The 27368-nt window shown below is 41.0% G+C and overlaps 1 protein-coding gene across 1 annotated transcript in view; it reads left to right on the forward strand.

Annotated features, from left to right (window-relative positions):
* Positions 1–27368, forward strand: part of TNFRSF19 (TNF receptor superfamily member 19) — a 135528-nt gene that overhangs the window by 37272 nt on the left and 70888 nt on the right. Inside the window, exons 2-3 of the mRNA XM_089685806.1 lie at positions 8180–8271; positions 14831–14941. Coding sequence (XP_089541932.1) covers positions 8200–8271; positions 14831–14941 — 183 coding nt within the window. The 5' untranslated portion in view covers positions 8180–8199. The remainder of the gene's footprint in view (positions 1–8179; positions 8272–14830; positions 14942–27368) is intronic.

Below are 27368 nucleotides of genomic sequence, written 5' to 3' on the forward strand. Positions count from 1 at the left end.
GTAATGGCAGAATGGAACAATTAACCCATGCCATGAACTATTGCCATACTAAACATTGTGCCTGAAGGTTTTGATTTTTATCAGTGTGTTTTAGCTATGCTTGGCAGGAAACCCCCCAACTCCATGACATTTACTTTGCTAAAACCCTGTAAACAAATACAAGCTGCCAATTCACGGTGCACAGGTGCCCGTGTGAATGAGGCCTTAAATGGTTTCAATATGGTAGATTAAGCTGCACTCACTCAAAATTAATATCCTACCAAGGTTATTGTATTTATTCCGTATACTACTGATTTCTGTTAACAAAACATTATGTCATATGTATGGGGGGATAGGAGACCCCCGGTGAATAATAGTACTGTGTATTTACCCAGAACGTTGGGTGGGATGGGGGTTCCCAATCTACTCAGATATTACCAGGCCGCTCAAATGGGATCGCTGATCTCATTTCATACTCAACATGCTATGTATGCAGCTAGAATCATCTATCCTACTCCCGAGACCAGTCAGCCTCCTACTATGGCTACCGGTCTGAGACTGGCCCCCAATGCTTTCTTTTTCCCTTAGCTTGTGGGACGGGCTGACCCAGAAACACAATTTCAGGTCAGCTTATACCCCCCTTGCCCCTCTGCTGGGGAACTCGAACTTCACCCCGGGTCTCACACCCCAAAATTTTTCATGGTGCACTAACAAGGGCCTCCTGCGTATTGCAGACTTTTATGATCATAGATGTGCCCTGCCTATGCACTACTTTCAGGAAAAATAATAACATGCCGCCCACAGAACATTTCCATTCTGCCCAAATCTCATATTCACTCCATGAAAAATGTATCCGATCTTTCCACGTTCACACCTGTGGAATACTTGTGAAAAAATATTGATAAGCATTCTGGTTATATTTCGCAGTTCTATAATATTCTGTCATTCAGTGACACCAAATTGCAATACATGGACAGGTGGGAACAGGACATGAGGGGAACTTATGATATTGCAGAATGGCATAAATTGGCCCAGAGAACCTCTGCGTCAATAATTAACACTTTCCTAATCAAAGCCAATTATAAAGTGCTGCTGAGGTGGTGTCTGGTCCCTGTCAGGGTGACTTGTTTGGGTACCAGGGGCATCCCCCCTTTGTTTCAAAGGATGTGGACAAGCAGGCACAGCATATGATGTCTGATGGACTTGCCCGAAGGTCTGCCGATTTTGGATTGTATTTATAACTTTATCTATTCCCTTATGGGAACCAACCTAACTAAGTTCGTGCAGACAGGCACTGCTTGGCCACTCCATGGAGAGTGCCCCTGGGCCCACACAGTGCTTAAAAGTGTTCCTCTTCACAGCAGCAAGAATCACTATAGCCAGATCCTGGAAATCCCCCATTATAACCTTTTAGAGCTTTTGAAAATTAAATTATCTTGGATTATGTTGAATGAGCAGCACCTCTCAGCCATTCCACAAGATAAAATACCCCTATTCGAGAAAACATTGCATCCCTTGATCAAGTATCTGCAGAACAACACCACCTACCCTGAACACAAGATAGGCCGCTGGAGGGACTCGCTGGCATCACCCACTCCATATCTTTATATTTCCTCCTCTCCCTTTTCACCATTTGTCCCCTTTTCTTTTTTCTTTATCTTGGCCCTCTAACCTGTTCGGAAGGGCCGTAAGGCTGTTCTTTGGCCTCCCTGAGTTTAAATATCCCCTGATTGAGAGGACAAACAATACTTTTCTAGAATTAAATTGTTGATCTGTTTATTGAAATTAGGGCGTTTGGGGACTCCTCACCCACCCCGTTGCTTATCATTCATTCAACGAGTATTAAACAGAAACTTAGGATGCCACGTACTGTTTGTATGTTTTATTGGAAAAAGAGCACATACAGGGGTTGATTTATGAAAACTAGAGAGTGTGAAATCTGGTGCAGCTGTGCATGGTGGCCAATCAGCTTCTAACTTCAGCTTGTTCAGTTAGGCTTTGACAATAAAACCTGGAAGCTGATTGGTTTCCTTGCAGACCTGCACCAGATTTTGCACTCTCCAGTTTTAGTAAATCAACCCCACAGTGCCATGAAAAAGTATTCATATCCCTTTTAAATTTTCCAAATTTTGTCATGTTACTGCCAAAAACGTAAATGTATTTTATGTGATAGACCAACACAAAGTGGCATATAATTGTGAAGTGGAAAGAAAATGATAAATGGTTTTCAAAATCTTTTTACAAATAAATATCTGAAAAGTGTGGCATGCATTTGTATTCAGCCCCCTTTTACGCTGATACCCTTTAACTAAAATCTAGTTGAACCAATTGCCTTCAAAAGTCCCCTAATTAGTAATTAGAGTCCACCTGTGTGTAATTTAATCTCAGTACAAATACAGCTGTTTTGTGAAGCCCTCAGGGGTTTGTTAGTATGACACATCTGCACACCTACCAAGACATGGCCGTCCATCTAAACTGACAGGCCGGGCAAGGAGAGCATTAATCAGAGAAACAGCCAAGAGGCCCATGGTAACTCTGGAGGAGCTGCAGAGATTCACAGCTCAGGTGGGAGAATCTATCTAATAGAGGGGACAACTATTAGTCATGCACTCCACAAATCTGGCCTTTATGGAAGAGTGGCAAGAAGAAAGCCATTGTTGAAAGAAAACCATAAGTCGCGTTTGCAGTTTATGAGAAGCCATGTGGGGACACAGCAAACATGCGGAAGAAGGTGCTCTGGTCAGATGAGATCAATATTGAACTTTGTGGCTTAACAGCAAAATGCTATGTGTGGTGGAAAACTATCACTGCACATCACCCTGAACACACCATCCCCACCGTGAAACCTGGTGGCAGTATCATGTTGTGGGGATGATTTTCTTCAGCAGGGACAGAGAAGCAGAGTTGATGGGAAGATGGATGGAGCCAAATACAGGGCAATCTTAGAAGAAAACCTGTTAGAATCTGCAAAAGACTTGAGACTGGGGGGAGGTTCACCTTCCAGCAGGACAACGACCCTAAACATACAGCCAAAGCTACAATGGAATGGTTTAGATCAAAGCATATTCATGTATTAGAATGGCCCAGTCAAAGTCCAGACCTAAATCCAATTGAGAATCTGTGGCAAGACTTGAAAATTGCTGTTCACAGATGCTCTCCATCCAATCTGAGAGAGCTTGAGCTATTTTGCAAAGAAGAATGGGCAAATATTCCACTCTCTAGATGTGCAAAGGTGGTAGAGACATCCCCAAAAAAACTTGCAACTGTAATTTCAGTGAAAGGTGGTCCTACAAAGTATTGACTTGGGGGGTGGAATACAAATGCACCCACGCTTTTCAGATATTTATTTGTAAAAAAATTTGAAAACCATTTATGATTTTCCTTCCACTTCAAAATTATGTGCCACTTTGTGTTGGTCTATCACATAAAATCCCAATAAAATACATTTTTCGTTTTGGTTGTAACATTTCAAAATGTGCAAAATTTCAAGGGGTATGAATACTTTTTCAAGTCACTGCACATGTGGTCCTAAACTACTTATAAGGCCTGTTCCTTTAGTGCTCATTACCTCATTGTGGTACTTTTTCTCTTCTATTTTGTACCTTTTGACTTGTCAAATTTTTCAAGCAGCATGGCTCATCTGTCAGGTGGAAGCATTTGGGTGACTTTGATTGCTTCCACACAGCCCACTATGATGCCAGCCTCCGTCCCCCTGCCCAGTATGTCTCTTGGGCTCTGCTTGCCCATCTGCGAGTCTGTGACCAGTTCAGTGGGTGCCATTGGGTATAGGGGAGGGGGGAGAGCGGACACATTCTCCCCCCCCCTTCTTGTCCTGTGACATCACATCCGGGTCCTCATTGAGAGATTTCACGGCCATCGAGGCCGGGAAAGAATGTAATGCAGTGCGATGTGCACTGCATTACGTCCAGTGTAGTACAGAGGAGACATCCAGGGTTTTTTAGAACTTGGATGTCTCATTAAAGAGAACCTGTCACCAAAAATAATCACATAGGGGACATTTTGTGATTATTTTTGGTGACAGGTTCTCTTTAATGAGACATCCAAGTTCTAAAAAAACCCTGGATGTCTCCTCTGTACTACACTGGACGTAATGCAGTGCACATCGCACTGCATTACATTCTTTCCCGGCCTCGATGGCCCTTCAGCCCTGTGAATTCAGCTCTGTGTCATTTTCATTTCCATCAAACGATGGGGCATTCTTATGTTCCTAACACATTACCCAGTCCATATCAGTATACATATCCAGCATGAGATTTTTCCCCGCTGAGATCTGATGTGTTTTTAAAGTGTTCCTTTAATTTTTTTGAGCAGTGTATATACACTATATTGCCAAAAGTATTGAGACACCTGCCTTTACACGGCCATGAACTTCATTGGCATCCCAGTCTTAGTCCGTAGGGTTCAATAATGAGTTTTCCAACCCTTTACAGCTATAACAACTCTTCTGGGAAGGCTGTCCACCAGGTTTAGGAGTGTGTCTATTGGAATGTTTGACCATTCTTCGAGAATAAGATTTATAACAAGTCAAGAAAGGATGCCTTGGCAGCCAATGTAAATGGTAACATCTGCTGCATACCGAATGGCACATAGTAAATAACTATCTATATGTAAACAGTGGTGTACAGGACTTTTAGGACTAGTTTGCATGTGCATTGTCACTCTGAAGAGTGATTAATGGTGGATCACTTTTCAGAGTGCATTTGACAGGCGATGAGGAGGTATTATGTCTCCTCCTCGCTGTTTGTTGTAAGCTCTAAAAGTCCACACCACCATGTACTGCCCACCAAACACAACATAGGGGATAATTTTTTATGCACGCATTGCGGCGTGTGTATATACCTGTACCTGTCTTTGAAGCCTTGGAGGTGGTAAAACTGTCTGAACACTCTGTTTTTACCCCCCAACAACTGCAAGTGTTAGCTAGGCCTGGGAATGCGCTTGATGTCCAATTGTTAACAGCTGTTGATTTTGCTACAACCATGGACCTTCCTATATCATAACCCAGCTACACGCATTAGGATTTTGATGGGGGGGCGAATTAAAAAAAAAAAAAAAACTTTATATATATATATATACAGTTGTGTTCAAAATAGCAGTGTGTTGAAAAAAGTGAATAAAACTCAAAATCCTTCTAATAATCCTTTTATTTCCATACACACAAATGCATTGGGAACACTACACATTCTATTCCAAATCAAAACATGAAGAAAAATAGATCAAATTTGTGTTGTTCCTCTAAAAAAAAATGAAAGAAAAAATATTAGACTGTTCAAAAAAATAGCAGTGTTTTGTATTCTTCTTTACAAACTCAAACATTCACTATATAAACTGCAAAATGTTTGAAGATTTTGCTTTCCTTTGAATCACTTAATTAATATTTAGTTGTATAAGCACTGTTTCTGAGAACTGCTGTACATCTGTGTTGCATGGAGTCAACCAACTTCTGGCACCTGTGAACAGGTATTCCAGCCCAGGATGATTGGACTACATTCCACAGTTCTTCTCTATTTCTTGGTTTTGCCTCAGAAACTGCATTTTTGATGTCACCCCACAAGTTTTCTATTGGATTAAGATCCGGGGATTGGGCTGGCCACTCCATCATGTCAATCTTGTTGGTCTGGAACCAAGATGTTGCACGTTTACTGGTGTGTTTTGGGTCGTCGTCTTGTTGGAACACCCATTTCAAGGGCATTTCCTCTTCAGCATAAGGCAGCATGACCTCTTCAAGTATTCTGACGTATTCAAACTGATCCATGATCCCTGGTATGCGATAAATAGGCCCAACACCGTAGTATGAGAAACATCTCCATATCATGATGCTTGCACAACCATGCTTCACTGTCTTCACAGTGTACTGTGGCTTGAATTCAGTGTTTGGGGGTCGTCTGACAAACTGTCTCCGGCCACTAGACCCAAAAAGAACAATCTTACTTTCATCAGTCCACAAAATGTTGCACCATTTCTCTTTAGGTCAGTCAATGCCAAAGAGCACAACCTATCGCGTTACCACGCTTGAATTCACTGAGCTCCTGAGAGTGACCCATTCTTTCATAAATGTTTGTAGGAGTAGTCTGTATAACTGGTCCAATGATTTGGAGGGGCGTCCCAATACTTTTGGCAATATAGAGTGTGTGTATGTATGTGTGTGTGTACATATGTGTGTATGTATGTGTGTGTGTACATATGTGTGTGTGTATGTATGTAGGTACATATATGTGTGTGTGTGTGTGTGTGTGTGTGTGTGTATATGTATATATATATATATGTGTGTGTGTGTGTGTGTGTGTGTATATATATATATATATATATATATATATATATACACACAGGTGAAACTCGAAAAATTAGAATATCGTGCAAAAGTTCATTTATTTCAATAATGCAACTTAAAAGGTGAAACTAATATATGAGATAGACTCATGACATGCAAAGCAAGATAGTTCAAGCTGTGATTTGTCATAATTGTGATGATTATGGCTTACAGCTCATGAAAACCCCAAATCCACAATCTCAGAAAATTAGAATATTGTGAAAAGGTGCAATATTCTCGGTTCAAAGTGTCCCACTCTAATTAGCTAATTAAGCCATAACACCTTGAAAGGGTTTCTGAGCCTTTAAATGGTCTCTCAGTCATTAATAGAAAGTTGTGTGGAAGAAAAAGGTGAACAAGCAGCAGGGATGACCGCAGCCTGGAGAGGATTGTCAGGAAAAGGCCATTCAAAAGTGTTGGGGACTTTCACAAGGAGTGGACTGAGGCTGGAGTCAGTGCATCAAGAGCCACCACACACAGACAGATCCGGGACATGAGCTTCAAATGTCGTATTCCTCTTGTCAAGCCGCTCCTGAACAACAAACAACGTCAGAAGCGCCTTACCTGGGCTAAAGAAAAACAGACCTGGTCTGTTGCTCAGTGGTCCAAAGTCCTCTTTTCTGATGAGAGCAACTTTTTCATCTCATTTGGAAACCAAGGACCCAGAGTATGGAGGAAGAATGGAGAGGCACACACTGCAAGATGCTTGAAGTCCAGTGTGAACTTTCCACAGTCTGTGTTGATTTGAGGAGCCATGTCATCTGCTGGTGTTGGTCCACTGTGCTTCATTAAGTCCAGGGTCAACACAGCCGACTTCCAGGAGATTTTGGAGCACTTCATGCTTCCTTCCTCCAGACGAGCTTTATGGGGATGCTGACTTCATTTTCCAGCAGGACTTGGCACCTGCCCACACTGCCAAAATCACCAAAACCTGGTTCAGTGACTGTGGGATTACTGTGCTTGATTGGCCAGCAAACTCGCCTGACCTGAACCCCATAGAGAATCTATGGGGCATTGCCAAGAGAAAGATGAGAGACATGAGACCGAACAATGCAGAAGAGCTGAAGGTCGCTATTGAAGCATCCTGGTCTTCCATAACACCTCAGCAGTTCCACAGGCTGATAGCTTCCATGCCACACCGCATTGAGGCAGTAATTGCTGCAAAAGGGGCCCAAACCAAGTACTGAGCACATATGCATGCTTATACTTTTCAGAGGTTCGATATTGTTCTATGTACAATCCTTGTTTTATTGATTGCATGTAATATTCTAATTTTCTGAGATTGTGGATTTGGGGTTTTCATGAGCTGTAAGCCATAATCATCACAATTATGACAAATCACGGCTTGAACTATCTTGCTTTGCATGTAATGAGTCTATCTCATATATTAGTTTCACCTTTTAAGTTGCATTACTGAAATAAATTAACTTTTGCACGATATTCTAATTTTTCGAGTTTCACCTGTATATATATGTGTGTGTGTGTGTGTATGTATATGTGTATATAGATAGATAGATAGATAGATAGATATATAGTGTGTGCGTGTGTATATGTATGTATGTGTATATATATATATATAGTGTGTGTGTGTATGTATATATATATATATATATATATATATATATATGGTGTGTGTATATATATGTATATGTATATATATATATGTGTGTGTGTGTGTGTGTGTGTGTGTATATATGTGTGTGTGTGTGTGTGTGTATATATGTATGTATGTGTGTGTATATATATATATGTGTGTGTGTGTATATATATATTTATATGTGTGTGTATATATGTATATATACTTTCTATTAGGCGGTGTGGCTGGAATTGTCCTTTAATATTCATAGAGCTGTTCTGTCTCTTTTTCAGCGTTGTGTAGCACGGAAGCCATGGACAATACCACTCCACAGAAGAAGGGGCTATTTCTGTTAAAGATGCTGTGGCTTCTGCTGACATGTCTGGTAAGTAATCCGGGAGAAGTTTGCTACTCTATCATGCTGTGCTGAAATCCCTTCAGGTCTCAGATTCCGTTGTGTAGATTAAGGCTGAATTTCCCCTTGCAGTATAGTCTGTCACAAGTCAGAGAATGCTGCTCATCAGCAGTCCAGGGGTAATCACATGGCGTCTTGTTCAAACACGCTGCGCATAGTTGTGGTATTTCTGCATAACACATCGAATGACATCAAAGTCTCTCCGTTTTAATGTTGTGTTTTCTCTTTAAATCAGTCCAGATACCATGTAAACTGCAGAACTTGTGTGGTTCAAGCTAATAATATACTGTCAAGTTTAAGTCTTTTAGATTATTATTTGTGTCTGGGGATTTTCTTTCCATTTGTTAAGATAGCATCCTGTGTTTTGGCTTGTTGTTTCAGTTATGGTTTTTCTTACAAGCCAGCAAGTTACTGTTATACCGGCTTTATGCACCATCATCTCGTTTAGAATCTGAAAGTGAACCTTTTACACACCATTAAAGGGCCAGCACACCCTAAAGTGATTTTTACTTATTCATTTTTTGCATAGATACCAAAGTTACATTTTTAACTCCAATCCGTGACATGAAATACAAAAATGCAAAATGTTTCATGCATCAAAAGATTTGTTATTGTGTATAGTGTTGATAGACTGCAAAGCCAGGTCCTCAACCCCAATTGCAGCAGCACAGCTTGATCTAGAACACACCCCCTGCAGCAGACCCTCATTGTTTCTAAGTCCTAGCCCTCCCTCTGCCAGTATTGGTTCTGCTGTGAAAGGTGTTATAGGTGGCAAATACCAAGACAAATTGAGGTATTTGTGCTAGCTGCATTTAAATATACACTTAAAGCATTACTCCAAACAGATCTTAAAAAAACATACAGATTCATTCAACGATGTATTCATTACCCACTTGGGTACTAGCCTGTAATACCTCTTCATCACCCGTCTTTTTTCCAGTTTCCAGAGCTGTGACAATTTGACTGACAATTACTCCATCATGCAACGCTTTTATCCAAATACATTTTGTATATTTTTTAGACAAATGGAGCTTTCTTTTGTTGTATTTAATAACTATTGTTTTATATATAATCTAGAAGGGGAAAAATGTCATAACAAAAAAATATTTATCACATTTATTGAGGCCCTAAAATGTCCCCCAAAGTGTTTACTTTAAGGCATAGTGTATGCAGTGTATCAGTCTCTTATGGTGGTGGTTAGTTGTTACTAGTGTGTGTCCCTTTTTGTTGGTGGTCTGTAGTGTTTTCCTTCATAACTTTAGTGGTCAGTGTGCCCCTTTAAGGCCCAATATGCTACCTATGTGCCCCCTTGCTGTGCTTAATGGTAATCATTGTGCCCCCCTTCTAGTCTTCTCTCCTCTTTCCTTTCTTTGGTGGTCACCAGTTTTATTCAAAGGACCAGGCAGGAGAAGTGCCAGTTGCTGAAGAATGAGGAGGATCGGCAGCAAGAAGGAAGGAGAGGGCTCTTGGATGTTAACACAAGCACACAGCGATTACAAGGCACAGAGCCATTTGCATTGGCTCTATGCGTTTTTGTCTGTGATGAAGCTGTCTATAGACCGCTAATGTGGGGAGAGACATTTGACAGGCACACTGCCAATCCGTGTCTCATTTCTGCTGCGCTCTAAATAACCATCTAAAAGCCTTAACTCCCTCTTGGTTTTTTTCACAATGCAGCTGTAGAAAGTTGTTTTAGAAAAGTCCTCCCTCCCTAGCCAGTCCTGCACAGTTGAGCCCCATAGACTTATATATGCCTGTAGAGGGACATCCAAGAGAGAGAATACTTGCAGCACTCTACTGCGGTTTCAAGAACGTGCAAACTGATGGGCCAAGAGAGGGAGGCAAAAAGAGTATGTCATGTACCTGATGGGAGACTGAATTGACGAGGTTGGCCTCACTTGTGTCACTAGCCCTGACACCGCTGAGGTTGGAACAGAGGGAGTCTAGGGACCAGGGGGGCAAGAGCGCCGGTGGTTGTTGCTTGCGGCTCTCGCAGATGATGACCTTGGTAGGCAGAGTATGCTCTGATTTGGGCACCGTAGAAATAGACCAGGCAGGTTCAGTGGATTGCCAGATGTGCAGCAGAGCAAGGTAGGTAGCAAGGACACAGGACTGGAGCAGAGTCATAGGATAGCCGGGGTCATAAACAGTCGGGCAGCGCAGTACAGGATCAGAGGAGAAGCCAAAGTCAGGAGCAGAGCCGAAGTCAGGAACCAGGAGCAGGAGAGCAATCGGAGTCGGGTCAGGAACAAGCCGGGTCAGCAACAAAGGAATCATACAGGAGCAAGCAGGACATGGGGGAGCTGAAGACCAGTCAGCACTGAATCTGAGCAGAGGCGCTCCTTAAATGGCGCCAATATTTGCCTTGTGCGTGCATGTGTGCGATCGCACATTCCTGCGCGCCTGCACACAACCGTCAATTCTTCTGCGGAATCTCCTTTGCGCGTTCCCGATCACGATTCTTCGTGCCGGAAATCCCTCACAGAGTAAGTGCACCTTGTGTGAAATATTACAACTTTTGTTGTAATTTTCATCTTCATATCAGAGATTTCTTCCGCAGTACTTTTTCTTGTTGCCGCTACAAGTCCTCAGTCTGATGGCCAGCATCATTTAACCCATTTCTCTGAGCCCAGGTTGTCCAGGACCTACCCCAGCCTGCTACTGGACAGTGAAATGAGAAGCAGCACAATGATGAGCTCATCTGTCACTCTGCTTTATCTTCCTATCAGCATGCTTCTTGTCAGCATATGAAATTATTGGACAATTTCTTCCTGTCCTATAGGCACTGCTTGCGTTGGTCCACCTTTTCATTGTGACCCTGTCCCCTTTCTTAAACACTGCCTAAAAGTGCAGAAAAAGATCCCAGCTTCCATAGAATGGAATAATGTCATCCTCCTGCCAACAAGATCCCTGGGAATGCTGAGTAGCTCAAATCTCATTAAAAGGTGTGGCACAGTGCAGGAATCCTCTTTTCACAAGGTTTCAACTACTCAAAAACTACTCTGCTAAAAGGAGGATGATGTTCGCCTCCCCTTGCGCTACAAGAGTAAACCAGGGAAAAGTAAAGACGATCAACTTCACCTTCAACCCCCTACACACACAATTTTATTTATTTTTTGTTATTTGCATAACTCCACTATTTCCTAAAAGGAAATTAACGTTGCTGAGGTCTGTCCCGTAAACTCACCTTCAGCCCTAGTAGCACCCAGGGCATGAAAACATTTAGACATTAGATTAATAGCACTGTGCAGTGCAGTAGAGCCTGGTCAACTCACAGTGCTTAAAAAAGAAGTTTGAGATTGGAGAATAATAAACACACATACCCACCTATGTGGATGCAGCATCAGTGTGATGCTGCAGCTTTCCCCCACTGGCTCGAAGACTGATAACTGAACAATCTAATGAGTGCTGATCACTCAGTTCCCAGTCTTCTCTGAGAGGAGAGCGGTGATTGTCAGTTACCCGCTCTCTGCTCTGCCCCTCCATCTCTCACTTGTGTTCTGGGCTGTGTAGGGGGCTGGAGTGGCTGGCTAAGCCTCTCAGCTGCACACTTAGCGACTGAGCCGGCTGCTGGTGCAGTATCTTGGGATCTTGACAATATTGACAGGATCCCTGCAGAGCCTGGACCAGCTCTGTGATGTCAGCCAACAGGGGGCTAAAGGCTGAATCTAGGTCACAGTAGTGTAGAACTAAGTGCAAGAGAAGTATATAATATACATTTAAGACAATTAGCAGTATTTGGAAATTCATACAATTGTAAACAGTAATACTTGGCTGGATTTTTCTTTTTTTAATTTTTGTGTGCATTATGTTTAAAATACAAATGAATGCTTGTTGCTGGGCAAAGTTTTACATCTCAGAAACATACAGAGCTAGTGGTGAGGCATGTTGAATATGAAGTGGTTAAAGAAGATTTCCCAGTTAGATAGGAATCCTACTTTTCACCAAATTCACGCTGTGTGGTCCCAAAACCATATTATGGTTTCTTCTTATACAGTAGAAATGGAAAAGGCTTCTAAAACTTAGGCCCCGATAGTAATTTTTGAGACACTCTGGCTCCAAGGATTCTTTCCGTCTAACGCTAGATAATGTGTAACTGCCATGAAAATGGTTCAAACGTGTCACTTGTCAAAACTGTCTGAAGATCTGTTCTTTTCTTCTTCGTACTTCTCTATTTGTGCTTTAAAAATCCACCAAAGGCCCCTTTTTAGCAGCTTCATCAACAAAAGGCAACTGGTGCAAGTTGATGGAATTTTCATGGCTCTCTTTAACCACATGCATTCACACTATAGCAGGGGCCCCTGGTCCCTATTAGGTTCAAAATACCCCTTTGCCAAGGCATGCCAATGTAGTGTGGGTCAGGTCTATATCTGAAATCTGTATAAATATTAATTTTTATGGGGGGGGGGGGGTTCTTTGGTGGGCTGAAGTCTTAAAACTATCTCGATTTAAAGTCTAGTATACACATACATCATTACATAGCAAGTCATTGATGTAGGGCAAGCATGTAACCAGTGAAGTGCACCTCTACCAAACAAGTTCAACAATGATCGCTTTCATATTTCTAGCAAGAGGGAAGAGTGTCCCTTTAAGAGCATTTGACTGTCTGTGTTTACTTTTATAACACAACATATCTATTAACCCTGCCAGAATTTCAGTGCGCTCTTAAAGCCAGTTTACAAACGCAGTCCAGGTGTGTTCCAGCACACGCATTTTTGGTGCATTCCAGATGCGTTCCGGTGCATTTTTTTTCTTCTTCTTCTTAAATAAGGACATGTGCATTCTAGTGTGTTTTTGGTGCATGTTTGGGGCACACATTTTCCCTATTCATTATTTTCAATTAAAGTGGAACTACACTGCATCTGTAGGGTTGCCACCTCATCCCTTTAAAACCGAACACATATTAATTACACAGGTTCTGTGGCTGATTAAGGTGGTGATTAAACTCAGTGCCTTATCTGCATTAAATTGGCCTCAGAACCTGTGTAATTAATATGCGTTCGGTTTTAAAGGGATGAGGTGGCAACTCTATGCATCTCAGCACCACAAACAAAAATGTTATTTCATTCATTATGAATATCTAAAGCAAACTCACTCATCCATCCATGTCTCTATGCTTTATTTTGCTGAGAAATACATTTGAAAAACACCCCCTGGCATTTCTGGCAGTGCCCATCTTGAGTAAGGGCAGATGATTCATGGGGGTACACAGTGCAGCAGCTCAGGAACGAGCCTTCTCGGGTGCCCCCATAGCAAGCTGCTTGCTATGGGGACACTAGGCAGGAGGCAAAGGACCAGGAGTGCTCGTGGGGGACTCAAGAAGAGGAGGGTCGAGGCTGTTCTTTGCAAAACCACTGTACATAGCAGTAAGTATAAGATGTTTGTTATTTTTAAACAAAAACAAAGCTGGTTTTAATATCGCTTAATGATGTGGGATGTTGGGGCTAAACATTTACATTATTTTGAAGAAACCACAGGGATATGGGGAGACATATAGGGAGGACTTCCCATATCCTTGTGAGCAAGCCAGAAGTGCAGAAGCGCATCATGGAAGGTGTTAATCAGCACACTGATTATTAAAAATGCTCACGAATTGGAGTGTGGTTGATTTCTTTCCCTACTTTCAATGAAGAGTAGAGATGGACTGTGCTGGCCGGCACCCAGGTTGTCCTTGTGCAGGAGAGGCCAGTCTTGAGCAGAGCTATGGATCTTTATGTGTTTCTGTATAAGGAAGGTATCATGTTTTTTTGTTTTCTTTCCCTTCCCCTAACTTGCACAGCCCCCTTTTTTTTTTTTTTTTTTTTTTTTTTTTTCTAGTTGCCTGGCTAGACATTTCAATCACGAAGGGCAATATGTTTTCATTCTCTGGAATATAATAAGAAACTGACAAAGTTAATTCAATATTTTACTTTTTTCCCCCAAAGTAAATGAAGTGCAGAATGCTCCACATGTTATTTCAAGTTGGCTCAGATCTTCTGTTTTGAATTTGAATGTCATGCATGAATGCACCATTTTGAATATGGCATCCAAATGGCATTCTAGATATAGTTGGTTTTTGTCAGTTTCTCTGCTTCGTTATGAACTGTATGTACAACATCAAAAGACCCTTACAAGCTTAGAGGATGTGTCGGGGGTTTAAAATGAATCCAGTAATCAGTGTGTTGGAAAACTATACTTACCTTTTCTTCTGGAAATGCTAGTTTTCTAAAGACAAGCATGGTGTGAGTTCAGCCAACTTGTGCTTGGACAGTAACTCAAAAGGATGGGACTGAAGCCATTGGATCATCATGACAGCTAGGCAACCAGGATTAGGATAAGTCAACCATGGCAGCCTTTATTTTCTCTCAGTAAAGGTTTCCTAGCTTAGTTCGCTAACCTAGCCTATGCAAAGCCCCAAGTCTGTTGGTTTCAAAGGATGGCCCAACTCTACAAGCTGTGTTACCCATCCCATATGAACTGAACACTGCAGTGATGTTTTCTTTCTTCATTTTATTTGTATTGTGTTTGTCAATAATTTCTGTCTCATTAGGTTTGCAGAGGACTTTCTGAAATTGGAGATTGCAAAGAACAGGAATATTTTGACAATAATGGATTTTGTCGACCCTGCAAGCAATGTGGGCCAGGCAAGGAACTCTCTAAGGTATAGTGAAAAATAAATCATTTATTAGAATAAAATTAAAAAAATTTTTTGTTGTTGTTTTTTTTTTTTTTTTTTTTTAAATGATTTGTATTCTCTAAATGTAACAACCATGACCTGATTTGGCCCAGAGCATTGCAAAGAAGACATTATTAATCCCTGCTCCTAAAATTCAAAAAATAATACCGATCTTTGTAACATTCATTGTGAAAGCCGTGTTACATGCCATGACACTTTTAGGTATTGTACTCCAGTCTATTTTGTCATTTATTGATGTTAAAAGTACATTATCATTTATCTGCCCCACCTAGTGTTCCATCCATACCGTTTTTTTGTTTGTTTTTTTTATCGGCACCACACCCACAGGGAAACCGCCTGTGATGATTTTGTCCAGAATTCTCCTTTTAGGCATTGTGATATTAAGGTGTAGAAATACTCAAATCTAAAACCGTTCTAGGCACAGACATTTTTATGTGTTTTTTTTTTTTTTTTTTTTACTCTTTTATTCACACATAAATATTTTTTTTTTTTACGTTGCCTGTTTTGGACTGTGCTTGGTGTTTGGCCTTAAGACCAATCCATATCATTTTGTAGATGTAATGGTGGACCCAAGGGAGATATTTGTAGATGTACTGGTGGAACCTAGGGAGAAATTTTAAGATTAAGTTAATTCTTTCAGTAGTGTTTTTTGCAGTTTCGAACGAAGGGCCCCTTCTTCTGTTATCCTACTGATTTCAGCACTCCCTGGTTTCAGAGCAGAACACTGAATACTGGGGCTTACTGATGATACAGGATTTGGCAATAAGCTAAAACATCTGTTGAAACTGATATGTGATTTAAATTAGTTGGAAACAGATCATCGTTTGAGGCTACAAAATTGGCATTTTTTTAACTGGATGGGAAAAAGACCTCGCTGGAAATTAAATTGGTTGTCTAATGACTCTTTTTTATTAAATCTAGTTAAAATGAACTACAGCCAAAACTAATTTAGTTTAGTTTATGTTTGTTGGAAGGAAAAAAAAAACAGCACACACGGTGGATTTTATATTTAGCGGGGGATAATGAGGCTTGCGTTGGTTAAAAGTCGTACAATCTCTGGCCTTGCTGCACCAATTCTTAGATCCATCACCATAGTGCTCTTCTGGGGATCTCCTCACCTTAATGGTCTTGCAGTGGCAATTAGATTTCAGCCCCTTTGTCATCAGTGAAGCGACTCTTAAGCTGGCCATACACTGGTAGATTTTTGTACAAATGTTCACATGAAAAATCTTGTCCTTGCATTCGATAAATACCAAAGTTGGCAAATGTCTTTTGAAAGTACTTCAAAATTTGCTTTTTGCATTCACTTTTGGAAAGAGTGGAATTTCCTGAACAAAACCACATTGACTGTTAGAATTTTGTCCCTTTTGAGAAAAATTTTTCATCCTGCTTCTTCATTTTTTATTTTTTGGTACTACCTTTTGAAAATGGTCGCGATTTGACCCAATTAACTATTAGCAAATTGAACGGACATTCAAAAATCCATTTATTTTATTTTTTTACAAACAAAATTCTGAAATGTCTGTATGATGAGGACATTGAAAAAGGAACTTTATGGTGCAATATCTAAACCGCAAGGCAGAGGAGTCATATATAATTTTAAATTTAGTCTGCTCCTGTTATCCAAAAATGTTATTGTGCTTTTTTTCAGTGTGCTTGTTGAAAGGTTGAAACTGCCTTAGGGGAGGTCTACAGGAGAGCACATAGTGGAGGGAGGGGGGGTTCACGTACACATTGCATGGCTGACCACAGGTTCACTTTAAAATGAAGGTCTTTGCAGATGACGCCAAGCTGTGCAGTGGAATAACGTCCTCACAGGATGTCTCCAACTTACAAGCCGACTTCAATGCACTGTTTAATTGGGCAACTATGTGGCAAATGAGATTTAATGTTGATAAATGTAAGGTGATGCACTTGGGAGCTAGGAATATGCATGCATCATACATACTAGGGGGGGTTACAACTGGGGGAATCAATGGTGGAGAAGGATCTGGGATTTCTGGTAGATCACAAGCTTAATAATGACATTCAATGCCAAGGTGCGGTTGCTAAAGCGAGCAAAATCCTCTTTTGTATTAAAAGAGGTATAGACTCCAGAGAGAGAGATATCATATTACCCCTGTACAAATCATTAGTAAGACCTCATCTGGAATATGCAGTTCAGTTTTGGGAACCAATTCACAAAAACAACATTGGGGAACTGGAGAGAGTACAGAGAAGGGCAACCAAACTGATAAGAGGCATGGAGGAGATCAGCTATGAGGAAAGATTAGAGGAACTGAATTTATTCTCTTGAGAAGAGGAGATTAAGGGGGATATGTTCAACATGTATAAATACATCAGTGGTTCATATAGTGAACTCGGTGTAGAGTTATTCACCCTGAGGTCATCACAGAGGACAAGGGGGCACTCTTTACGTCTGGAGGAAAATAAATTTAATCTCCAAACACGGAAAGGATTCTTCACAGTGAGAGCTGTGAAAATGTGGAACAGACTCCCCCAAGAGTTGGTTCTGGCCTGCTCAGTGGATTGCTTTAAAAAAGGCCTGGGTTCTTTCTTATATACACAGAATATAACTGGATACTAACATTTATAGGTAAGGTTGATCCAGGGAATATCCGATTGCCTCTCGGGGGATCAGGAAGGAATTTTTTTCCCCAGCAGGAGCAAATTGGATCGTGCTTTGCTGGGGTTTTTTTGCCTTCTTCTGGATCAACTGTGGGTATAGGATTATAATTATTTTTTTTTTTAACGGTTGAACTGGATGGACATTTGTCTTTTTTCAGCCAGACTAACTATGTAACTATGTCTAGGTGTAAAATAAATATAAATTGTGACAGTACCATAAATTTCTCTTTCATCATTGTGATAATACTATTGGTCTGCTTTGTATTTTAGAGGAGAAGTTCACCTTTGGGAACACGCTTCTGCAGCCTCCTCCCGATCCCTCCCTCCCTGTGATTGTGGGCTGAGGGTCTTCTCCCCGCACCCGCTGTCAAAATTTGTGAATGAATGCCCACAAACACAATTTGCAATTCTAAATGAGCTGCAAGGGTTCTGGTGAGCGCTTTCATAGTCCATTGAGCTTCCTGGACTGAAGTAACTGCCTGCCTGTGTCGGGGGTATAGGCAGACAGCTACCCTGACAGCCTGCAGGAGTCGCTGATCACAGGTGCAATGATTTACAGGCTCCTAAGAATAAGAAAATAGTAAATGGACATTTTTTTTTACCTGCAAAAAAATGTGCATTTTATTATTTTTTCTAATTAAAGGTCAACCTATCCTTTAAAATGCAGCCTAAGAGGCACCATCGCAGAGCTTCAGATAGTTGTATATGATGTAGTGACATGACACTGCAAGGAGATTTGCTCTACAAAACCCTGATCAACCATGAAACACGGAGGTATTATGTTTGCAGTCAGTCTGCCTCAATGAGTGAAGGGAGAAGAATAGAGGTGCTGAGGTCACTGGATGGTTCAACTTTAATGCACACTCTGAATTCTTGTGGCATCAGAAAAGGCAGAAGTCCCAGATCAAGATCAAGTGCCTAAAAAAGAAGACTGTATTCTGTTGAGCAATAATGTAAATATGGTAAAGCGCAGTGAATAATGGACAGTTGCTATATATGGGGGAAAAAAATACTGCCTTGTCTACCATGTTAAGCCCCATCCAGATTGTAGAAACAAAATCATGCATGTAATAAGCCTATGTTTAATTCAAAAGAATGCATACGTCTAACGTGGAAGTGCTTGAGAAACCCGTGTTTTGTTTCTAATGCAATATGATGTTTCACTTTAAATGTCGCTGACATTTACATATTACATCATGGTAGAGGGTGGGCCAGCTCCTTAAAGATAGGCTTTATTCCACCCGTTTTATATTAGTAGAGTTCTATCCCTTTGCTCTCAACGTAAAAGCAGTGCAGCTGTCCCTTAGATTCACTTCTACAGGGAACTCTGCCAAGGAATTTGTCAGAAGATTTAAGAAGGAACAAATGCTTCTGGGGTTTGTTCAACTTCTTGTAATTTCTTTTATCTTAATCTTCAGCATACCAATTTTAAGACTTTTACTAGTCTAGAGAGCTATCTTGATTTAATGTTCAATCCTGTATTAAAATGACAGCTTCATTAGAAACAATATATTTAATTGGATACATGGTTATTAAAATATATGCCAGCATTTTAAAGTAATTTTCAAGGTCATGTTCCTGCTGACCTAAGGCCGTCAGATACAATACTGTGAATTTTTTCAAACTGTCCCATTTTAGTACATTTTAGTAAGTAATCATCTGTGCTTTACTATAAAGCTTTATATAGAAACAAACATATGCTATGCATTATTTGCATCTACACTGTACTGTGACGGGAGTGACTTTGGGTGGGAGGCCCATGGAACACAGCCCCCTTTTGAGGGGTGGGGAGACCCCTGTGTCAGCTCCCTATTATGTGTAAGTCACCCTGTGCCTGTTAGGGGTACAGGGTGAAATGTTCTAATATTGGTGTGGGGGTTGTTCATTGTTCTCTACCATGCGGCTGCATCCCATTGTTCTTTTGTGTGTCTTGCTTGGGAGCAAACTTATGGGATGTAATGTTTGTGTATCGGTGTAGGGGTTGGTCATTGTTCACTGCCATGTGGTGCATCCCATTGTTCTACTGTGTGCCTTGCTTGGGAGCAAACTATTATGGGATGTAATGTTTCAGGCAGCCCTTCTCCCTGATGGGATGGCCTGCTGATGTTTCCTGTCTGGGTGTGTATTTCCCTGCCCTGTGTATATATCTTGTATCTATGTTAAAATAAAGCAGTCCATTTCCTGTCTTTCATACAAGTCTGGTTCTGTCTCGTCTTGTATGGCCAGTGGTGGTGTCCGTGGATCTGTGTTTGGACAGGCAAGCGGGAGTATAACGGAAATACCCTAGTGCAGTCTGGGTCCGGTTCCGTTACATGTACTAATAGCTTCAATGCAGTTTCAGAAAGTTAAATTTGTCAGGCACAGGTAGAAAGAATAATTCTAGTCTGAAATGAGTTCTCTGAAGCAGGACGGGGACAAGGGGTGGGCAGAAGGGCCAGCTGCTCAGGCGCAGCAGTAGGAGAAGGTGCCCCTCTGGCAGCATGCAAGCTTACAGAGCAGTGGCTAGCAGCCAGCAGGCAGCAACCTTATGACAGTTACTGCAGTCCCACTGTGCTCCAACATGCTGCTCCATGCTATCCACTCACAGTTGACATAAACAAAAGCCTTGCATGTGCAACTACTTTCTAGCCACAAGAAAGCAAGCAATTGGCCATGCATGGGCGGGGCTCACTCTGTGCCAACCATGGACAGCTAGGCAAGGGGGCAAAGAATGGGCAATTAGGTGGTATAGACATTCTAGAGCATGCATTTGGAGGGGAGCAGTTCTGCATTGCAGTCCTGGTACTGCTTTTGAAGTATGGTACATTGAACATTTTTTCCAGAATTGCATGTAATGAACTCCTTCCACAAGTGTTTCCAGCATTTCCAGTGACAGGTACAATGTAAATAAAAAGTTCTTTTGTGAAAGAAGCATCTTCAACCTTGTGGCAGCGCTTTGAGAAAGTCCTTTTTTGTCCCAGCATGACTGTTCCCCAACCAGGTCCATAACGACCTAGCTTGGTGTGATGGAACTTGGGTGGCCTACACAAAGTCCTGACCTCAACCCTAATGGACGCCTTTTGAGATGAATTGAAACACTGATTTGTGAGTCAGGTTTTCTCATCTAATATCATTACTTGACTTCATGGGCCCTTAATGGGCAAATGTTCCCTAAAACATTCCAAAACCATGTGGAAAAACCTTTAGGAAGGGTGGAAACTAGGTCCAACTCGCTCATATAGGTTATATGATGAATAACCTTTAGCTATGTAGTGTATGCTATGTCTCTGCAAATTTACTTGCAGACTAAGTTGCCCAAGATTTCCTTCTCCTTAGTTTCAGATTGGTGAATGATACATTTTTCACATAAAAGCCATCTGAAAGGGGAGGCCAAATGCCCCTATCATACAAGAGCTGCATATGACTGTAGATATGCATGTTCTTTCCATTCAGGTAATGCCCAAGCATCTAACTCTTGGTTGGGACAGGTTGCAGAAATGCACATGTGCTGATTTGGCAAATGAGGTTTCATCTGAGATTGTATGCATAGACACACACATATGGGATTTGAGGCTATACATAACATTGGTTATTGCACAATGGGACTCCTGTCTGTATATACAGATAGCAAACAATTCCAGCTACAAAAAGAGCTGTCTTTAAAGTAGATGTAAACCCTAACTGGATGACATTTAGTTTTCTAAAGCTCTCTGTATCCAAAACAATTGCAATTTTCCTCCTTAAACTACAAGTTTTCACGTATCTTTGCATCTCGGTGCCATTTATCACCTCCAGGCCTTCTCGGCTGCTTCCTTTCTACATGCGTTTGATCCAGTGTCATAGGCATGTCGATGCTCTGGACCAAACTTTATTAGAGTCAGTGGTGAACTGTGCCTGTGCAATGTTTCTTTGCATGACTGCTTGTAATCTCTGTCAAGGAGACAGCGTGACAACACAAAAGCACTGCTGGGAGACAGTTGTCATCCCACAACAGAAAGTTTCTGAAACCGTAAAATTGATGCAGAAACACCAGATATTACAGATTAAAATAAAAAGGTGCAGATTTAAAGGCAATTTACATGAAAGTGGACCCTGCACCTGAATAGCCAGGTCTGCTTTTTAAATGTTGTCTCTCTCACTGTTGGAAAATATTAAATAAAACTTTGATAAAAAATTGAGGGGAAAAAAAGTTAAGCTCTCAACTGGCTTCTGTGTGTGGCTCCACACACAGAAGTATATATAAATACTCATATATAATTATTTGATATAGTGCAAAAAATAGTGTCCCATTAATCATAAAAATAGTGACTATTTTTATGATTAATGGGACACTATTTTTTGCACTATATCAAATAATTATATATGAGTATTTATATATTTTTTTATATTTTTTACTATTAATGGTGTATAATTGGTTTAACAATAATTTATTTTATAATCACCGATACGTATTATTATTATTATGAATTATTGAGGTTTTTATTCGTGTATATATTTTTTATATTAAGTCAACATTATATATGAATTTTTGGCTAATGGTACGAACACGGATTTAAATATTTTTGCAAATAACATTATTTGTTTATACATGATTATTAATTTTGGGTATATAAAAGGGATTATAAGTATTGAAGAGATATTAATTAATAGGAACGCAACACACTATGGTGAATTAATTTATGTACACAGTGGTAGTTATGTGTTGGGTGTTTGCGATCCAGTAATATTTAGGACATATTCTGTCCAGATTTTTATTTTAGGGTGTTTATTTAGTAGCTTGGCTCGCAAGTCATATAGATATCTGCTAGTAGAGACATCTGCCCATGTAAACGAGGAACAACGAAATATAAATGGCATTGAGAGGTGACAATGAGCACCGTAACATTAAAATGCAATATCAATAAACCTCAGTTAAAAGTCCGTAGAGTCCATAGGATGAGCACTATATTGTGGCAGCTCCCCATAGAGTGAAGCAAGGCTCTGTGGAAATAAGGACAGGAACAGAAAGGGATGCCCATATACTTACCACAGTTGTGAGTAGTGATTTGGCGTTTTTTAATACTCACTTAAGCTAGCACGTCCTTCTGTTCCTTTCCCCATGTAAACGAGGAAAAGTGTTTTTTATCCTTTTTTTTTTTTTCTGTTCAGCATTTCATCAGGGGTCGTATTTAAAAATTGGACCTGGCATGGAAAATTCTATGTTACGTTTTGATGTTTGGTTAAAAGAATTTTTCTCTAAATTGAGGCAATGTTAATGATCCCAAAGTTTTGGCTGTAGGCCTTATGCACCTGGGTGCCAGGGGCCATCTGACGTAAAACTCTGGTGTATTTCCCTGCCTGGGAGCCACAAGTGCTGCATACAGCTGCTTAGAGAATTCAGTGGCTGTACGCAATTATAGGTTGATACTTGTGTAAAGGCACGTATACATAAGGAAATATGCCCCTTAAGTGGGCAGGCAATCTGCGTTCAAGGGCATACATTCTTAAACTCTGAAACCAGTAAGCAACTTATTCACTCTCTTGGTATCTCTTGCCTTGACTATTGTAACTCCCTCCTCATTGGCCTACCTCATCGCAGGCTATCCTCTCTTCAGTCTATCATGAATGCTGCTGCCAGACTCATCCACCTTACTAACCGTTCCATATCTGCCACCCCTCTGCCAATCCCACTGGCTTCCCATTGCCCAATTAATACAATTCAAAACATTAATAATAACATATAAAACCATTTATAACTCTGCCCCAAATTGCATCACCAATCCTGTCTCCAAATATCACCCAAACCATACTCTCCGCTCCTCACATGGTCTCCTGCTCTCTAGCTCCCTTCTCTTCTCCTCCCATGCTTGTCTACAGGACTTCTCCAGAGCCTCCCCCCATCCTCTGGAACTCTCTACCCCAATCTATCCGACTATCGCCTACTCTGCCCACTTTTGGGTGATCTCTGAAAACCTATCTCTTCAGGGAAGCCTATCCCGCCTTCAGCGAATAACGGAATATTCTTTTCCTCATATCAGTCCATCCCCCACAGTTATCACCTTTTTGTACTACCAGCCCCTCCCTCTTAGATTGTAAGCTCCAAGGAGCAGGGCCCTCCTAACCCTCTTGTATTGAACTGTATTGTTGCTGTATTGTCTCCCTTTTATATTGTAAAGCAATGAGCAAACTGTTGGCGCTATAAAAATCCTGTATAATAATAATACATCCATACGCATGATTGTTTAGGCAAGTGGTGGCACACAGTCTTTGAATTGTGTGGACAACTGTACATAGCATCTGTTGGTGTTCTATAAATCCTGTATTATTATAATAACTGACGTACAGAGCTGTTCATAACACTGCCCCAAACTATATCACCGACCTGATATCCATCTACCACCCAAAACACACTCTCTGCTTCTCACAAGACCTCCTACTCTCCAGTTCTCTGGTCTCCTCCTCCCATGCCCGTTTCCAGGACTTCTCCAGGGCTTCCCCCATCCTCTGGAACTCACTACCCCAATCCATCAGACTGTCACCTTCCCTCCTCACCTTTAGGCGTACCCTGAAAACCCATCTCTTTAGAGAAGCCTACCCTGCCCTCACCTAACTGCTGATCTCCTCTGCTCTTCACACCACTCCATCCCCCAGAGCCATTTTCTCCTGTACCACTCTCCGCTCCCTCCTAGATTGTAAGCTCCAAGGAGCAGGGCCCTCAAACCCCTCATGTATTGTTACTGTACTGTCTCGTGTACTGTCTCCCATTATAATTTACAGCACTGAGTAAACTGTATATAAATACTGTATAATAATAATAAAATAATAATATTCATAATAATCGTATGGCTCCAGGTGCTTGTGTGCATGAAAGGCGGCTCTATACAGAGTGGTAATACATGCTTATTATGGGTGTATTTTACATTTTAAGGAAACCGTTGACTTTTTAAATACTCCTAAAAATACTGTATTCCACCTTTTTTATTATTATACAGGATTTATATAGCGCCAATAGTTTTCTCAGTGCTTTACAATATAAAGGGAGACAATACAGCAACAATATAGTTCAATACAAGAGGGATAGGAGGGCCCTGCTCCTTGGAGCTTACAATCTAGGAGGGAGGGGCTAGTGGTAAAAAAGGTAGTAACTGTGGGGGATGGACTGGTAGGAGGAGTAGAAGATTCCATTATTAGCTGAGGGCAGGAAAGGCTTCCCTGAAGAGATAGGTTTTCAGAGATCGCCTAAAATTGAGCAGAGTAGGCGATAGTCTGATAAATTGGGGTAGAGAGTTCCAGAGGATGGGGGAAGCTCTGGAGAAGTCCTGGAGACGAGCATGGGAGGAGGTGACAAGGGAGCTAGAGAGCAGGAGGTCATGCAAGGAGCGGATTTGGGTGATATTTAGAGACAAGATCGGTGATGTAATTTGGGGCAGAGTTATAAATGGCTTTATATGTTATTAATGTTTCGAATTTTACCTTTTTTATACCTTTTTATTTAAATTTTATACCTTTTTAGTATGCATGTAGATACACACTCCATGGAGTCTAGGATCTACCATAAAACAGCCCCATCAGATCCCCTATAAAAAGAAGCTTGTATTTTAAAGGTTCTAGTGAGCTTCCAGCTCCAGGCTTCAGCGGGTTACCCCTTATGACACAACACTCCTGTATTCATCTCATTGTCCCGAAGCACAGTATCCCCCCTCGGCTTGATACGCACGCTGCGAGGGGCCTGCTGTGCGTGAGCGGTCTCTGGCAGGGCGCACAGAAAGGTGTGGTTTGTATTGACTGTTAAGTGGAAAGACTGTGTGAACCTCCAGACAGCTCCTGTACATTCACATAGGCAGCTTTATTAGACAACAGATACCTCACTGAGCTGTGCTGTAAGCTAGTAATAATGCAGCAGTGGGAGCCCTTGAAAACCTTTTATCATTCAAATGCTCTGCGCTTTCTCAGATAAAGTGGATGCCTAGCTGTTGCCTATAGGGGAAAGGGAGATTATTAGCCCTGAAAAACACGTTGCATGCTGCTCCGAGCCTCTTTGTTTGTAGTAGGTCCTGTGATCATTAAAAAGCTGCACTTATTAATGTGCTGTAAGGAAAGCCTGTTAATCCTATTTTATTTATTTTTATGTTCTACCTTACAATGCATCATTTAATCAGGAGAAATAAATATAATGTTCTGGTAAAGAAAAAAAAAAGCTTGTGGACTCTTGGATTCTTTATTTTAGATTTCTGCATGAATGGCTCGTAAAATGTGATCTTGTTTTTATTTAAATCCCAATAATAAATAAAGACATCTGAGACTACACATACAGTACATCCATTCATAATGTTGTATCGGTCTAGCTCAAATGGTAGGAAGTAAAGGCCATTTGTAGAAAAAATAGAATTTCCAATTTTTTTAAATTTGTATTTTTATGTACTCTCAGGGACTCAGAAAGTGATTACAGAAAAAAAGCCTTTTACCTGCAATTTTTGAAATTGGTGACAGGGTCTCTTCAAAGGAGTTCTGTGGTCACAGCACACATTTTAATTTTAGAACATTAGCATTGTAATAACAAGACAAACAATAGTTATTTTTGACAATCCAGTATAAGCTTAGTTGAAATGTATCATTTCATGTTGTGAGTGCTGGCTGTCTACTGGCCATCTCTTTCTACAACCTCCTGGATTCCCTGCATGCTTTACAGTTTCTCTGTTTACTTTCCATTTCTAAGGACTACATATCCCATGGTACTTTGCTGCCTACAAGCAGTGATTCCTGTACTGACTCCACCTCCTGAAACCCCTCCTCTCATTCCTCTGTAGTTCAGAAGGCAGGCTCTGTGAAATGTGTGGCACAGCAGTGCTCACAGGGCATAGTGAATGTGTGTCATAGAATTCAAGGAAGTAAATGTGGGGGATCTTCACAAAGTAAGTCTACAAACTAAAGTTCAAGATCGTTGAGATCAAAAGAGAAATATGGGTGGAATTCACCCATATGGTTGGGATCTCTCTCTCCCGTCTGGACCAGCTGAGTGACATCAGCCAAAAGTGGACTTAAGCCTCCTATCGCCTGAAAATGGGTCATAGGAGTGCTGAATGAACTGTGCTCCTGTGACCTACAGAAGTATGGCCAAAATAGCTTTTGGCTAAACTCCTTTTAATAACAGTTGGCTAGAAATAATTAAAATACCGCAAGGAAATAGGATTTAACGTTTTTACTATAGATACACTTCTCCTCCGCTGTTATTTTTTTTTTAAAGCCCCCCTTAATGTTTATGCAGCATGCTGGTTTCATATACTCTCCTGCCCAGTGGATCCAGCATTGTCCTCCTGCAATCCGCTGCTCAGGTGTGACAGCTCAAATCCTGCACTGCCAGCTTGGTTCTCCCGAGTGATCACAAGCTGGCTACTTCTTCCGGCCAATGTTTATGCGTGCCAGTTCTATTCCCTGAGCAATGTGTGCCCTACTCCTTCAGCTTCCTGGGATATGTCATGGGGATATCCCATTAGACTATGGGAGCAGGGAAATGCCATTCTCCCCTTGCAGGTGAGGCTAGAGAAAAATGAATTTAAAATTGTAAACCAATGCAAAAAAAAAAGTCAGTGATTTAGTTTGTGGAGGTGATTGGGAGTGTGTGGAGGTTATATGTCTTAGGGGAGTGAAGGTCCACTTTTACCAGTTCCTTTAGTGGATCTAGAAAAGAAAACATTTCTTAAAAAAAGACAGAACACCGTTTTATATAAAAATAAGGTTTTAAAAATATATTAAATAATTTGGAGTCCATGGTGCATTATCCTGCTGAAAGAGACCACTGCCATCA

The sequence above is a fragment of the Staurois parvus genome, unplaced genomic scaffold (assembly GCF_062004578.1).
Source record: "Staurois parvus isolate SC_StPar_1 unplaced genomic scaffold, SC_StPar_1.0 ptg000387l, whole genome shotgun sequence".
NCBI lineage: Eukaryota > Metazoa > Chordata > Amphibia > Anura > Ranidae > Staurois > Staurois parvus.